Raw genomic sequence first — 16,324 nt, forward strand, 5'->3', positions numbered from 1 at the left:
TTCATCTACTGATTGAGACCTTGCATTCTTGCCCTTCTTCTAGCTGGATATATTATGTTTTTAATGATTCCACTTCAATTTCAACTAAAATCATCCTGCATGAGACACATATTTTTGTTTTAGTTTATTTGTAGAGCCCACACTATGAAAATAAATGATTGAGTTTAGGCACCAGGCTCCCTAAATAAATATCATTAAATACTATATGCATGTAAGTCCTGCAAAAAAAGAACACACATGAATGTTTTAAGGCTTTCCTAAAGGGAAGTAGAGTATGTCTATTCTTAGTATCCAGTGGCACTACATTAAAAATCTTTGGGCAAACTAGCAAGAATCTGCAGTCTCCCTTCCACTGAATATCAGTACTTGCAATGTGAAGAAGATATAAGCCACAAGATCCTAAGGTGCAGGCGGAAAGATGTTCAGTGGTTTTACCCCAACAGTCGGGTGCTGTTTCCTGGATGTACTTAAAATCCAGGAATGCTGTGTTGACGATAATGACCTTTTGGAAAGGGCTATTGGATAGCTACCAATGAAGTCTAGCCTGCTGATAATATGATGACCTTCTGGCTAGCTTTTGGATGGGTACCAATGAATATGTCGGCTGATGAATGACAATGTTTCCCTAGTTTTAAAACAAGTCATGTCACCATGTCTTGTAAATGTTGTATCTTAGCAATTTGATTTTTGAAAGCCCACTCATAAAGGAATAGGTTTAATCCGGGATTGAATTTTAGTCAGTGAACCAGATATGATTTTGTGATATTTGTTTTGGATGTAGGGCAAAGCCTGTTGCAGTTGTCTTATGCTGTATAAACCAAAAGAACTACAGAGCTGATGTGAGCCTTACAGTTCAATTCTGTTTACCACATGACCTCCAGCCTTTTAAGATGTCTTAGTGAAGGTGCATGGGATTTCAAATAAGGTTATGGTGCTAAGTGAGGTTTTTCAGGAGTCTCTAGCATGAGCCTATGCAGAGCATCTCAGTTTTTGCTCCACTCAACGTGGGCCCACTTTTATTCATCCACATGGCCACACTATTTAGGCCTTTTTTAAGGGCAAAGAACCCTTCCTTAGGGCCCAGACGTGCAGACAGATATGCATGTTATCAGCATATTAAACAATATTTCAGGTCTCTGGCCCTAATGATCAAAAATACCATCTTGAAAAACAAGAGAGAGGGGGAGAAAGTGTGGACCGTTGGGTCTCCACATTCAGCTTTCCTCCCTGATGGCTTGAAGGTCCTGACCTGACACTTTGTGTCTGTCCTGTCAGGAAATGATCAGAACCATTCTAGCACTGCATCCAACACAGTGCCCTTCTGAGCTGGTCAAGCAGTAGATGATAGTCCAATGTATGGAATGTGGGCGATAAATCTAACAGTATCAGCCATGATAAAGATGTTTCACCATCTTCAGCTAAGGTAGGCAACTATAACTGTATTATTGCTCTGTGCCCCAATGGGATTCCAGCATTTATTCCCAGATTGGACCCCAGCATTTATCACATGACTTGATGCCAGCATGTATTTCCTGAAGGGATCCCAGTGGTTATCCCCTGATAAGATCCCAACATTTATCGCCTTATTGGATTTCAGCATTTATTCTCTGATTGAATCTGAGCACTATTCCCTTGATTGGATTCCAGAATTTATTACGTGATTGGATTCAAGCATTTATTCTCTGATTGGATCTGAGCATTATTCCCTTGATTGGTCTCCAGCATTGACCCCCTGATTGGATTCCAGCACTTATTTTCTGATTGGATCCTAGCATTCATCCCTAGTGCAATGTGAGGCTTCTATCCATAATGGTATCCCAGCATAAATTTACTTATGGATCCCAGTATTCCACTATCAGAATAGATTCGGTGCATCCTGCATCCTGGATCAGAGCATTCATGTGTAGACAGGATCCAACAATTTATTTCTGGCTACAATGTCAGTTTGGTCTCTGACAGGATCCTTACGAATCTCCTGATAAGATACTAGGACATATTTCGTAATAGGATCTCAGTATTGGTGCCTTAATTTGATTGATTTGACACACGATGGAATCCCATCTTTCATATACTCATAGCATCTTGGCTACATCCACCCATGAGACCACATCATTGACCATTTTTGAATCAGGGCATTCATCTACTGATTTTATCCAGGCATTAATACCCTTGTTGGACAGTTAACATTCTTTTCCCTTTCATGAAATCCTGGAATTCATCTCATGCAGTGATCCCAGTATCAATTTACTGATGGGATCCTACCATCTATCCACTAGTGGGATCCCATTTTTTACTTCTGATGAAATGCCATCATTTATCCTCTGACTAAATCCCACCATTCTTAACCTGATGAGATCTGAGCACTATGTCCTTCTTTGTGGAAAAATTTTCCTCTAATGTTGGTGTTTCAGATGATTTCAATGTTAGAGTTTCCTTATGACCCTGTTTGTTCCCTTTATGGAGTTCAAACTAGGGTTTCATTGGCTTTATAGCCATATACACCATGTTTGTTCCTTTGATCTAAATGTATAACTCTCTACAGACCAGCACAGAGAAAGTGGAGTGATAAAAAGATTTTGTTCCTGGTGCAAAATAATTTGTTTTTGCAGAGTTTCTTTTTTTATCTATGTCTCCGAACCCCTATCCTCCCCCTACTGCTGTTTTATCTGCACCAGGCAAGTTTGTGTTGAATCTCATTGTGCCCTGGGTAGTTTTTGGTACCTACTTTTATTCTTTTGCATGCTTTCATATCATTGCGAAGACATGCAACAGCCACATAGATCATTGTTTAGATCAAGGGGCTTCTTCTTGGTGGAGATATAAGATGCCTGCTTAAATACTAATGAATATAACAGAGAAATTCTGGATGGGAGTCATTGAAGCTCTACGTGTCAGGGTCATTGTGCAGTTTCAAGACATTTAATTTTCATATTTGGTTTCAGATTTGTGCAGCACTCTTCTCACTGACCCAACCGGCACCCTGACGTCACCCAATAACCCTTCCTCATACCCTAACAACGTTAACTGTGTCTACCTGATCCGAGTGCCTTCATCTAGTGATAAGGTAATGAAGTCAGTCCCGCTTTCCTCCTGCAAGAGTCCACTGGGTTAGTACCTGCATGATTGACAGGTGGCAGAGGCAGCTGCTGAGGCAGGTCTTTATGGTTACAGTGGTCCATCAGCTGGGAGGAGAAGAATCTGCCCTTGGAATGTTATCTCCAATGACGTTAGTACTATAACCACAGAGCTTCAGAGAAGAAACAATCAGAAGAGATTCTTGAAACCTACAGTAGTGCTGCCACTGCAGAGTAGATGGAATAAAGTTTAAAGAGTGGGTCTACAAGTGGCAACTAAATTAGACTTTAATCTAGTTCAAATTGGGCTTCAAAAAAATGCCACATGTGAGCAGTAAACAAAGGTGAGAGGGAATCCCAGAGGTGTTCCCCAAAGGATATGGACATGTAAGGGTTAATCTATTAATGAACAGTATAGCAGGACAGAATACTGGGGTGCACAGCGACAGGTATTATCCCCTGAGGGCATGGGACAAGAAAATCGAATTTTAAATATTGTGCTGCAAAAAAATCATAGCCAAAATATCAGCTACCAAAATATGGTTATGTTCAATATATGTATAGGTAAGTATAGACTTACTATACTTAATTTCACATTTATCTTGATAAGATATAGATATATGGCTTTAAGGTAGGGTGATGCGGAGAGTAGTAAATCTGTACTTAGCTCTACATAATCAGGATGTCGCGATAGCTAATATTCTGGCTACAATGTTGTTGTATGTGATATTTCTCTGCTCGATATTCTAACATACAACCCTTTCCAAGTGTGGAACTCCTTTGTGAGATTTACTCTGAAGGGCGGCAGCCTTCTTTTTTTAATTGGTCTGCTGTTGGGCATCACTCATTCAAAGGTAGGACACAGGTAATTGGCAATCCTGATGCAGTGCCCGAGAGGTATAGGGCCTTCACTATGAGCCCAGTGAGGAGCCAACTTTACCATGTGTATCGAAGCTTACACAAGCTTAGCTTCCCGGTAACTCCTTCAGGTATGTCGGTTTGGTGGAAAACTGCATCTTAGCACAGGCAATCAAGAATCCAGTGACATATTTATGAGAGGTGTGCGCCATGCTTGCACCACGCAACATGACATATGCACAACGCAATCCTCTATGACAGATATATGAAGCCACGCTCAGCCACTTTGTGGGGCTCTGAGTGGCCTCATAAATCTGGAGTAAGGCAATGCAGCGCAAATTGCTGTCATGCCTCACTCTTCCCTGATACGCATTCCCTGGATGTTGCGGTCGGTGTTCCCATGCAACTCCCATTGATTTTGACATATTCCCAGATTTACAAGGACTTTTAAACCTAGGAATGCCCCAAAATGTAACCCCTTCCCAGGGAAGGCATAAGTAGGAGAAATATTTGTATTCCTCCACGGTTTTTCCTCATTCTACGTGTGCTGTATTCCATAGCACACATTAAAAGAGGAAAAAGCCTCTCAGGATTGTTTTTGTGCAGGAAGGCACCCCTGTCTGTGTTGACACTATGCTGCCAAAATGGTGCCATCACAGGGGAAGAGGACCGGAATGCGCCATATTGGATAAATACGGTGCATTGCTTCCCTCTCCCTGTGATGCAGGGCAGTGCAGCAACATGATTTGTTGAGCCGCCCAGTGCCACCAATTTCATAAACATGCCCCCTAGCTTGTAAATTCTTCACAAGACATACCTGAGCTTCAGCAGAGGTTTGGTTACAAGTAGAGGCACAACGAGAGAAGACAGGAGGTGCAGGGACAACATAACGGTGTCATGTCTCTTTGAACACACAACTGAAGTGGAGGGAAGGTGCTGAGGGAGGCTGTAAAGGGAAACAGTCACTAAATTTAAGAGTCGAGGTGAAGAGGTGCAGGTATTGTCCAAACGTGAATGCAAAATCACCGCCTGAGTCTAATCTGCTGATAACTTTCAAAAATTGAAAATAAGGTCTTTTTAAAAGAAATGATGGATAGAAAGTTTTAGACACATCGGAGGCCGAATGTCTAATTTACTGATCTTTGTTCCCAGATTCTTCTGCTGTTTGATGCCTTCGATCTCCAATCATCTCCAAGCTGCACCTCTGACTATCTCACAATTTATGATGGCAACAATAAGACAGCCCCAGTCTTACTCAGCAGAGCATGTGGGACCAGACAGCTCCAGCCATTCACCTCTTCCGGAAATCAGATGTTGCTGGAGTTTGTGACGGACAGCTCTATCACAGCCACTGGGTTCAATGCCTTCTACAGCAGAGGTACGGTCCTTGGTGTCAGGCTGCTCTCATACAGGGAGGAGGAATGTAGAGGTCTCTTACAGCAATGGTATGGTCCTTAGTGTCGGGACACTCTCCTTCAGCAGAGGGTAGTCGCAAAGGCCTCTTGTAGCAATGGTATGGTCCTTTGTGTCGGGTGCTTTCAGTCAAGGGAGGGAGGTCACAAAGGCCTCCTATGGCAATGGAATGGCGCTTGGTGTCGGGATGCTCTCAGTCAGTGGAGGGAGGTCGCAAAGGCCTACTACAGCAATGGTACAGTCCCTAATGGTGGAGCGGTCTCTGTAATGAGAGGGAGGAAGCAAGGAGTTCTACAGCAATATGAAGGCACTTGGTGTCAGACCACTCTCAGTCAAGGGAGTGAATTTTAAGGCCTTGTTCCATACCAGCAATGGTATGGCCCTTGGTGCTGAGTCCTCTCAGATAGAGGAGGTGGGATGACAAGGCGTCCTACAGCTATGGTACGGCTTTTGGTGTCAGGCCACTCTCAGTTAAGGGAGTGGGTTGTAAAGGCCTCTTACAGCAATGGTACGGTCCTGGGTGTCAGGACGCTCTCAGAAAGGGGCGGACGGTCGCAAAGTCCTCCCTCAGCCCCAGTACGGTCCTTGGTATCAGGCCACCCTGAGACAGAGGAGGTGGGACGTCAAGACCTCCTACAGCAATGGTACGGTCCTTGGTGTCAGGCTGCTCTCAGTGAGTGGGTTGTAAAGGCTTCCTACGGGAATGGCATGGTCCTTGGTGTCGCCGAGCTCTGAGAAACAGGAGGGAAGGAGATCGCAAAGTGCTCCTACAGCCTCCTCTAGCCCTCTTGACCAAAGCTCGGCAGATCAATATGATATCATACGCGGATGAAACGCAATTGATATTCACTTTAACCAATAACCGAGCCCAAGACCAACTGAAATTCCATTAAGATGTCCTGGCCATCTACAACTGGATGGCGGATAACTATCTTCAACTTAACTCCTAAAAACGGAGGTGCTTCTGGTAGGCCGGTACACTCATAAATGGGACTACCAGTGGTGGCATGCCGCACTGGGCACTCCTCCCCAACCAAAAAGTGCAGTTAAGAATATAGGGGTCCTGATGGACAACTCCCGCTCTTTTGAAATTCACGCCAAAAAAGTGGCTGGTACATGCTTTGGCCACCTACGGGGTTTGAAACCGATCTTTGGGTTTTTTGATGCTTCCATCCGTCAGGTGATTATTCAATCGGTGGTGCTGTCATGCCTCGATTACTGCAATGGACTGTTACTTGGAGTAAACAAAACTGTCATGAAGAGACTTCAAAGGCAAAGAATGCATCTGCCTGCATTCTATTTGCACTGCCATACATCCCATCTCCTGCACCACCTACACTGGCTGCCTGTTGAACAGAGTATTCAGTTGAAAACTCTCTGCACCAACCATAAGATCTTACACGGCCTGGGCCCCCAAAAACTGCAGGAGCTCTCTACACGATATGTCTCAACGCGAGCACTGCACTCAGCAGACCTGCATTTGGCCTGCACTCCTAGGGTACACAGGAGTAGAGCGGGCGGGATCTCTTTTAGGTCCTTGGCCCCAGCCCTATGGAACTCTATTTCTCTCACAGCACTCAGCACACACGATCACTGGGCATTTAGAAAACAGATCAAAGCCTGGTTGTTTTCATCCATCTAGCGCACGATATGTATGAATTCTGCGCCCTTGTCCCCTGGTCTTTCAGAAACAGACTATGCCTGGCTTTCTTTCCATCCAACTAGCATCACTTTCCCTGGTCTCCTGCCTGCTACGCTGGGACGCCCTGATGTTGGGGTAGCCATGCACTATATAAGTACAGCTAACACAACATATCAGCAGTGGTATGGTCCTACGTGTTGGGGCACTATAAGTCAGGGGAGGGAGGTCGCAATGTCCATCTACAGCAATAGTAAGGTCTCTCCTGTCAACACGTTCTCAGAAAGGGAGTGTTTTGTAAAGGCCTCCTACAACAATGGTACGGCCCTTGGTGTTGGGCGCACTCAGACAGAGGAGGTGGGAGCGCAACGGCTCCTACAGCAATGGTAGAGTCCTCAGGGTTGGCAGCTCTCAGTCAGGGTAGGGAGGTCGCAAAGGTCTACTATGGCAATGGTACGGTCCTTGGTTTTGGGGTGCTCTCGGTCAGGAGAGGGAGATCGCAAAGACCTCCTTCATCAATAATACAGTCCTTGGTGTCAGGACATCTCAGGCCGGGGAGGGAGGGAGCAAAGGCCTCCTATAGCAAAGGGAGAGAGAGGACGCAAATGCCTCTTGTTGACACCCAGTGAGCTGAGGATCTCTTTTCATGTTGCATAAGGGTTACTGCAGAAAGTGCTTGTTTCTCAGAATCAATAGAGGTCTACCCACGGAATACAAGGAGGTGTCGTGGGCCCAATATACTGACATAATCCCCTTGAGACTGAGGAAGGGAGTGGGGGTGGTACAAGGATTAGTGGTATTTTGTTTCTGATCTCCTGGCCTGTGGAATCTTGCCCACTGATGATCAGGTTTGTCAAAGCTCACACTGTGCACAAAATATATGGACACACTAACAGTAAGTGACGTGGGAGTATACCAACAAGGATCTCTGATAGTAGGGGTCCTATAGTGACAGAACTGCTCCCTTGACATGAGCTCTATTATTCCCTATCCTGACAGAAAATGTTTACTTTCTGGCTGGGACCTCATGACATTACGCAGCTGGTTGCCAGATGTGCACTTATATCTTCAATTACTTGCCATGGACTACTATTTTAGGGACACGTGAGCTGAAGTACAAACAGCGTGCAGGGGGCCTCAGGCAGAACCCTTCTCTTGCCTCCAATTTGGCACACAGTTGTTGAAGGGCTGAAGCTGAGCTGTTCTTTGTTTTGTGCGTGAGGACATTGCAAACTTGTGTGCAGAACCCAATGCTGCAGAGTACTTAAGATGATTTTTTCTTTCGTTTGACAGTAAAATGTGGCGGCACATTCACCAGCTCTGCTGGCACCGTGTCATCCCCCAACTTCCCCAATGTTTACGGTGCCAATATGGACTGTGGTTTCTACCTCGTGGCTCCAGCTGGATACAAGGTAAGTGCCACAGCTACCCAATGTACTGACAATCAGAACGCATTAAGAACACAAGCCAGGTATGCCCTGGAATCATGAAGTTCCTCTTAGGGTTCTGCCTAAGGCGGTGGTATGGCATCATGATTTTCCAGAACAGGTAGTCAGTCATGTTTAAAAAATTTACCTAGCTTGCCATTCCACTCAGATGATCATCTGTCACTTCTGGGTGATGAAGGTGTCTAGGCACTGAACTGTGTATATATAAGAGCTCAAGAGTCCCCTGCTGGTGGGACAGTGATGGTAAATAAGGGCCAGAGCATACTTCTGCTTCCTTATGTCACACTGCCTCCTGCTGGTCGAACAGTAATGGTAAATAAGGGCCAACGCATACTTGTCCTTCCTTATGTCACACTTCGCCCTACTGGTAGGGCAGTAATGGTAAATAGGGGCCAACACATACTTCTGCTTCCTTATGTCACACTGCCTCCTGGTGGCAAGACAGTAATAGTAAATAGGAGCCAGTGCATACATCTTCCTTGTTTCACACTATCCCCTACTGGCATGATAGAGGTGGTCAGTAACGACTGTCACATAGTTTTCTTCCTCAACGCACTCTATCTCCTGCTGGCATGACAGCGGTATCATTTAAGGACTAACACATACTTCTTTTACACCCTGCAGGTCTCATTGACATTCACATCCTTTGCAATTGAATCTCATCCAGAATGCGCCTATGACTCCTTGTCTATTTTCGATGGTGCCAAGACCACCTCCCCGCTTATTGGGAAATACTGTGGATCCAGTCTAGTCCCACCAGTGACCTCCACCGGGAGCTTCCTTCTTCTCCAGTTCCACAGTGATGAGTCAACGAATATGAAGGGATTCCAGGCCACCTACACCTTCGGTAAGTTTATCTGCGGTAAAGTGACCCACTGGCTCTTCATCACTGAGGCTCAGCAGGGAGGTGTTTGCTCTTATCTGGGAAAAAGTGTCGGAAGGCCTGTGTTGCACGAAGGCATTTGCTTTAGCTCACTGTGCTTGAGGTTAGCCTGTACCCTCTGGATGCTGAGCCTGCTTAGAGATACCAAATTCTCTGTCAAGAAAACAACGTATACAAAAACCACAAAATGGCCCTATAGTCCACCCGTTAACCACAGGGATCAATGGAAGATATTTATACAAACTGTACATGGAATGAATGTAAGTGTGTGAGCCTAGTGCATTGGAAGGCCGAACCACTCACATGTCCACCAATACTCAAACAAAGTTCTAACACCTAATACCTTACATTGCATAGGACCTCCTTGACTATTGCATGTGATGTCAATTAGTGCAGGATTGCACAATTTAAATCAGAGAACAAGACTCAATAAATAGGGGAGTAGGGGCGGGGAAACTATAATATGCATGTATAAGTTGACGTTAAATAGTCAGCATTCAAGGTCAGCATGTGGAGGATTGCCCACGTCTGACCAATGAGCACCACGTGAATGAGGTTGGTGTGGTAGCAGCAGAAAAGGATTAACAAACACGTACACGTTTACTTTATAAAAAACAACCTTCTTGAATTCCTGAGAGCTCTGAAATAGTTTCCACTTACTCCTGAAGTCAGTGTGTGGGGTTCATATACACTTTCAAACAGAGCTGTGGCCACTGTTGGACCCTTTCACATCTCCAGATGATGCCCATAACAAAGCTCTCTAGTGCTAGTTAATATATAGCCTCATCTCCCACATCTAACCCTGGTAGTAGTGATATGTGTGGAAGGGCACAAGTGCCAGTTAATAAATAGCCTCTTCACCCACATCTAACCGTGGTAGTAGTGACATGTGTGGAAGGGCACTAGTGCCATTTAATAAATAGCCTCTTCACCCACATCTAACCCTGGTAGTAGTGACATGTGTTAAGGGCACTAGTGCCAATTAATAAATAGACTCATCCCACCATTGTAATATGGAATACAAATGGGACCTGGTACTGCCCTAGGGAACTCTTAGTTGCCCCTGTTAATGGAGGTGAACAACTGTACTGCCCTAGGGAACTCTTAGTTGCCCCTGTTAATGGAGGTGAACAACTGCTGATTGACTGCTGGTGCAGCCTCCACTGACAGTAAGCCATCTTCCACAGGTCTCTGCCTTTGATGCAGCAATAAACCCACTGTGCCTTATCTACGGGAAAGCGACTCAGCGTGGCACCGCAAGGAATTTGGCTGCCCCACACTGAGTCACTTTCAAAGCACAGGGATGCATCATATTTACAATAATATTTTGCATCCCTGCGTTTTTCACTACACTGGCGCACAATAGGCTGCCATGCACTAGCGCAGGCGCCCTTGCTGTCTGCGTTTTAGGGGGGAAATTTTGAGTGGAAATGGACATTTTCCTATACAAAAACAATCACAAGAGGTGTTTTTTCTCTTTCTCTGTGTGCTGAATGCAGCACGCATAGAAAGCAGAAAACGAGAAGAAAATAAAATATTTCTCCTGGTTGTGCATCCCTATGCTAAGTTTACGAAGGTTGTAAATCTGGAAATGTGATAGGAGCCATGGGTGATGCGTGGGAACACACACTGCAACACCCATGGCACGCCCCTTTCACACAAAAGGATTTGTGAACAATGGGCATATTTACAAGTACACGAAAAGCCTGTGTCTAACATTGGGAATATTGCGAAACCGGGCAGGGAAAGACAACAGTGGTCTCCATGGCTGGGGGGGGGGGGACACCCTGCATGTCAGGGACATTAGTTTTGTTTATTTTTTATTGGAAATAAATCTCTGCTTTGGGGGCTAGTTTGTGAGAAGCAAACAAGAATTCTGCTGCAACAGTTACATCTAATTAGGATGGGTGGTCTGCCATGGCATGGGTGGAGACAGTATCTCTGCAGCCTCTATGCAGTGACTGCTGGGGTCAGATCGACCCCAAAAGTGCTGCTCACCAACTCTATGACGGGACAGCTCAATTATTCATGAAAAATAGTAAAATTCATTGAAATTTAGAATGATCAAATAATATGCAAATAATCATCACAGTAAATTTGCATTGTACATACTCATTAAGTATCATGACAACCTAAGTGAATTCTGCTGTTCAGTCCATGAACAAGTCACACTTTAACAATTTATTTGTGTTTTTCAATGATTACTTGCAGTAAAAGCCTAACAGAAGAGAAGCTGATAAGCCACAGCTCCCCAGACGTTCATGACTCCGAAAATACATCTGTTCCACATGAAGAATGGGAGGATGATTTAAGCACTGCATTGGCATCTCTCTAAGTCTCGGTTTTGGTCGCACCCAGTTTCTCTTCCTTGTTGAACCTGTGTCATTTGTTCTGTTTCTTGTTGTAGCCAGAGAATGTAAGGGCCATATATATTAAGAGGCAGGTCAAAAGCAGTGGTTGTCAATTGTAAATCGAGAGTTTGCAACCTGCCTGACATCTGACCCCTAGTTTACCACTGATAAATCCAATGGTGAATTACACTAAGTGTGAAATATTGTGCTGATATGAAGTGAAATAAATACATATACTAAAGTCTTGACTATTTTTACAGATCATGTATCATAGAACCAGTATTATATGAGTACAGTGGCAGTCCTGCCAAGTATCATGAATCTGGAATTAGAACATTACTGCAAATATTGCCACATCACTGCAAGCCTCAAATAAATCACACATATGAAATGAGCAATGGCGACCACTTGTTAAGTAGTCTTTTAAAGTCTCCTGGCATCAGGGACTGTGCCCCGCCTCTTTGTTCTACTCATCCAATCAGGATTAGAAGCTGTATTTTCTCCTCAAGTATCAAAAAATGAAGGGGGTACTGGGAGCGGATGAAGGTCTAGTGCCCGTGCTCCAAAACTATACTCATATCAAGGTCAGGGATCACTGGTCCTAAGAAACGGGTGTAGGTTTTAGACAAATCAGAAGGGGGACAGTCAACAAGACTGTTTCTTGTGCCCTCGCACATCCTTAGGGATGTCATACTTTATCATCGTGCAGGTGCTCCTCTTCGTGCCAGCGCTGCGCTGCCCTACAGGTCCTCCGAAGGGTCACTTTCGCAAAGCTTTTTGGTTTGGTGGCCGTATGATGAGTGCAAGGGTGTCCGAAGTGGGGTGATAAGTGAGGTATGTTTATAGTGAGATAAAACTGACTAGGGGATGCCAGATTTACCATTATGTTGACTACCCTGTAAGGTTAAAAGGCCATAATGGTTGGTGATACTTATAAGGGTCAGTAATGGGTCCAAGACGCTAGTGGGATAAAGTGCAGGTCAACATGTTTTGCACCTCTTTGGTTTATAAGAGAACTGCTGCGCTTCTTCAGGTTTAATAAAGATTGAATAAACTACTGTACATTTTGAGCATATTATGTCTTACCCTATGCAGTTGGTACCTACTTGTTTTGTAGTAAAATTGATTGTCCATCCTACAAAAAGAATATGAGAAACATGATAGTAACTAAATAAAATTATGAAGTATTTCCTTTCTGGCAACAAACGAGGTGTATTTCAATCATGAACCAGATTTTTGGGAAAAGTGCCACACACAACAAAGTGTGCCATGCATCCTTTATCAATTCGCAATAACGTAGGTTCCCTCTGATAATATTTGCCCAATGCCTCATGTGCTCTGTACATTCATAACATGACTCATACAAAATGTGAATAATAAGACATGCGATTTTGCTTGTCTGTGTGCTTCCCCTGGCCCAAAAGCATAGCCTTGCCTAGTGGACGGGCAGCTATGTCTTATCGGTCGGGGCAGAGGACGTGCACTGTTGAGGGCTAAAAGAGGATGACAAACAAGACTTGGAAGAGAGGTATGATATCTCTTTTGTGTATTAGGAGCAGAGGAGGGTCAATTATCGATCATGATCTCCGGTATCCTGAAGGAGATTGTATGATGCGAAACTCAATGTATTGCAGCGTTCCCTCTTCAGTGAACCTACTCAGCTCCTCTGGTCGCCAGGGGCAAGGACTAGTGAGGGGCCAGTTCATTATATTGGCTGGGACGTTGCCCATGGAGTTACTTGGAGAGCGGTCACCGCTCATGTCTGGCAGCCATATTGTAATAGTGGGGAAACTGATTGTGCTAGATCTGGCTCTCATAAAGTGAAAACCAAAGTGATGGCAGTATTGTCTATTGTTGATGGGGGGGGTCCATTCCCAAGGTTGGTCAAGTTGTGTGTATAGGATGTTATAATTAGACTGTTATCACTTCATTATGACCTGTGAATGATTTAACGGTCAGATCGTATTTTTCATCAACCTTCCATTAAGATGGAACCTCTGTAGTTGAGAATTTGATCAACCTCGCATCAAGAAGGAGGTTCTGTATTTTCGAATGCAATGCAGGATAGGCGATTTTCTTAAAAAGAGGGTAGTAAAAAATATATAGAAAATATATATCGTCAAGTTGGGGATATTGAATAGTAGTGGTATACGATTCCCTTAGGTTGTGACCGCGTTAAGAGTACCTAGAGTGTGTTTGTTCATATAAACATTCTGTCACCATTCAACCCACGGTATGTCATCATTCAGGCCTGCTTATGCTTTTTTAAAGAGCGATGTTGCGTTCCACACTAGGTTGGATTTCAGGATTGTCCATCTTAGAACCTCTGATGAGTTTATTGAAATGGTTGCTCATCATTGTTGCGCTGCATCCACATTGGATGACACTTCCATGTTCCCCTATCCTGATCCTAACGGCTTCATTCATCATCTGTACATAGTATATGTTGCATGGCCAAGTGATGAGATACACGCAGTTCTTGGTGTTACTATTTGTGTGTTGTCTTTGTGTCCATGTAAAGCTGTTGACCAGACTTAATTCTTGTGAGTGTGGGGTGAAAGGACATACGTTACAAGAGCCTCATGGGTAGTGGCCAGTCACTGGGGAAAGTGCCCATAAAGTGGGTTGTCCTGGATCTTTACTGGATCGTGGTCTTGTATTTACCAGTTGGTCTTTCCAGTTCAGGGTTCTATTGAATGCGAACCATGGCCAAACCAAGTTCATGCAACCTGCATTCAAAATGTTCCATGTGTTTCATAATGATGTTCTTTATTTTGTTAGACTTTGGAGTAAAGGTGATCACGCACGTGATGACATCTTCAGTTGATCGTGTGGTATTTTCTAATTGGGCCTCATGGTTATTATTGTGGGCTCTTTTCTCTGATCACTCTTAGTGGATAATTTCTTTGCAGGTTGTGCCTCAGGGTTTTGGCTTGCAAGGTGCTGAAATTCCTCTAGATATGTAAGAATTGACCGAAAGGTAGATTCTCACTTAGAGCTCTTAGATGTTGGCTATCAAATGTAAGCAGACTATTGCAGTCGGTATTCTTCTTGTAAGTTCTTGTGCGAAGTTCTCCTTGGTTGATGGAGATCACAAGGTCCACAAATGGTATCTCTTTGTGAGAGTGGGCCCTGGTGTTCATGAGGAGGGGGTCCAGGATATTGACCCATTCGTTAAGTTTGTGACATCTGGTCTCATCACCATTACAGAACATGAGAATATCGTCAATGGATCGTTTCCAGGTGATGATATTCATCTGGTAGGGGTTGGATGGTGTGAATATATGATGACATTCAAAATGGGTCATGTATAAACAGGCCAAGCTGGAGGCTAGGGTACTGCCCATTAAAGTGCTTTGTATTTGGTGGTATAACTGATATTTGTGCTTAAAGAATTTGTTTTTCAAGGCCATCGTGGCGCATTCCATGATAAAGTCGACCGGTGCTGTGGTAGTCAGTGTTGCTGCTCTGAGGCAGGTGTCTATAACCTCAGTAGTTGCATCGTGGGGAATATTCGTGTGTAGTGCTTCAACGTCAAGGGTCATCAAGATGTTGATCTTCTCTATGTTGTCCAAGCTGGCGATCATGTTGAGGTCATCTCATGTGTCTTTTAGGAATGAGGGTATGTGTTTGATGAATCCCCTTATGTATTTTGGGTAATACATAAAAGTATGGTATCTTTGGAGATGTCTTGTTGATTGTTCCCCTTCTGATATGGTTAAGACCTACACCCTTTTCCTTGGAACAGTGACACCCCGACCTTGATTTGATTATATGTCCTCCTCAACCTTTCTTGTCAACTCAGGGAAAAACACCTTTGGAGTGATCAAGATAGACAGAGGCTTCTGAAGTCTGTGGCGATACTATAGAGTGAGACATTTTCACTAGTAAAAAGAAAAAAGCACTATTGTTCTAAAACTTAGGCCTGGAGGGCAGGGCAATTTTAAAAGTATTACCCATCATAGAGATATGGGTAGAAAGTCACCAACTGGAAGCTGGAGATTTTACTTATATGGTAGATGAATATGCAACTGTTCTAGAAGCACAGGATAAATATTTCCCTCCATTCAGGAATGCTGTTTGGAAAGAAATATATTTTTACAGTTTTCTCAACTTTGTATCAGCCGTAAGGACCCTGGCTATCACGTGCAATTATCATGATGTGCACAATGAGCTAAGGACATTTCAAGAGCCTTTTCTTTTGACTGACATTCCAGATTTGGATACAGCAGTAGGCATTGCTAGAGCCATAGAGAATTCGGATGCTTACTTTTATTATTTGTCATCTTCTAACAATTCAGTACAGTGCAGTGAAATATCAAATTGTAAGGATAGAACAAAAGTTGATAAGAGTTTTGCTGAGACCAGGTCCCAGTCGAAACACATGATTATCATTGTGGTCATTCTTGTATGAGAAAAGTATTAATGTGTTTCAGATGTGGCTGCAAAAATCATGCAACATCACTGAAACATTGCCCAGCCCTATCCCAGACGTTTATCAAATGTAATAAAAAGGGCACTTTGCTGGAGTTTGTCACATCTCATAAAAGTCTCTGGTGTCCAAGTTAGAAGAATATGGCAGTGATGGTGACAGCATTGATGTGGTGCCCAGTCTAACATGTAGAAATACATGGAAGGGTGAAACTGGAAACCTGGAT

At 43.9% G+C, this 16,324-nt stretch overlaps 1 protein-coding gene across 1 annotated transcript in view; it reads left to right on the forward strand.

Moving 5' to 3' along the window:
• The window catches only part of LOC146859677 (embryonic protein UVS.2-like), a 33,948-nt gene extending 21,114 nt beyond the window's left edge, over positions 1-12,834 (forward strand). Inside the window, exons 9-13 of the mRNA XM_085643433.1 lie at positions 2,943-3,064; positions 5,085-5,310; positions 8,278-8,396; positions 9,057-9,279; positions 11,527-12,834. Of these exons, the coding sequence (XP_085499559.1) occupies positions 2,943-3,064; positions 5,085-5,310; positions 8,278-8,396; positions 9,057-9,279; positions 11,527-11,537 (701 nt within the window). The 3' untranslated portion in view covers positions 11,538-12,834. The remainder of the gene's footprint in view (positions 1-2,942; positions 3,065-5,084; positions 5,311-8,277; positions 8,397-9,056; positions 9,280-11,526) is intronic.
• The last annotated feature ends 3,490 nt before the right edge of the window (positions 12,835-16,324 follow it).

The sequence above is a fragment of the Triturus cristatus genome, chromosome 3_1 (assembly GCF_964204655.1).
Source record: "Triturus cristatus chromosome 3_1, aTriCri1.1, whole genome shotgun sequence".
In the NCBI taxonomy this organism is placed as follows: domain Eukaryota; kingdom Metazoa; phylum Chordata; class Amphibia; order Caudata; family Salamandridae; genus Triturus; species Triturus cristatus.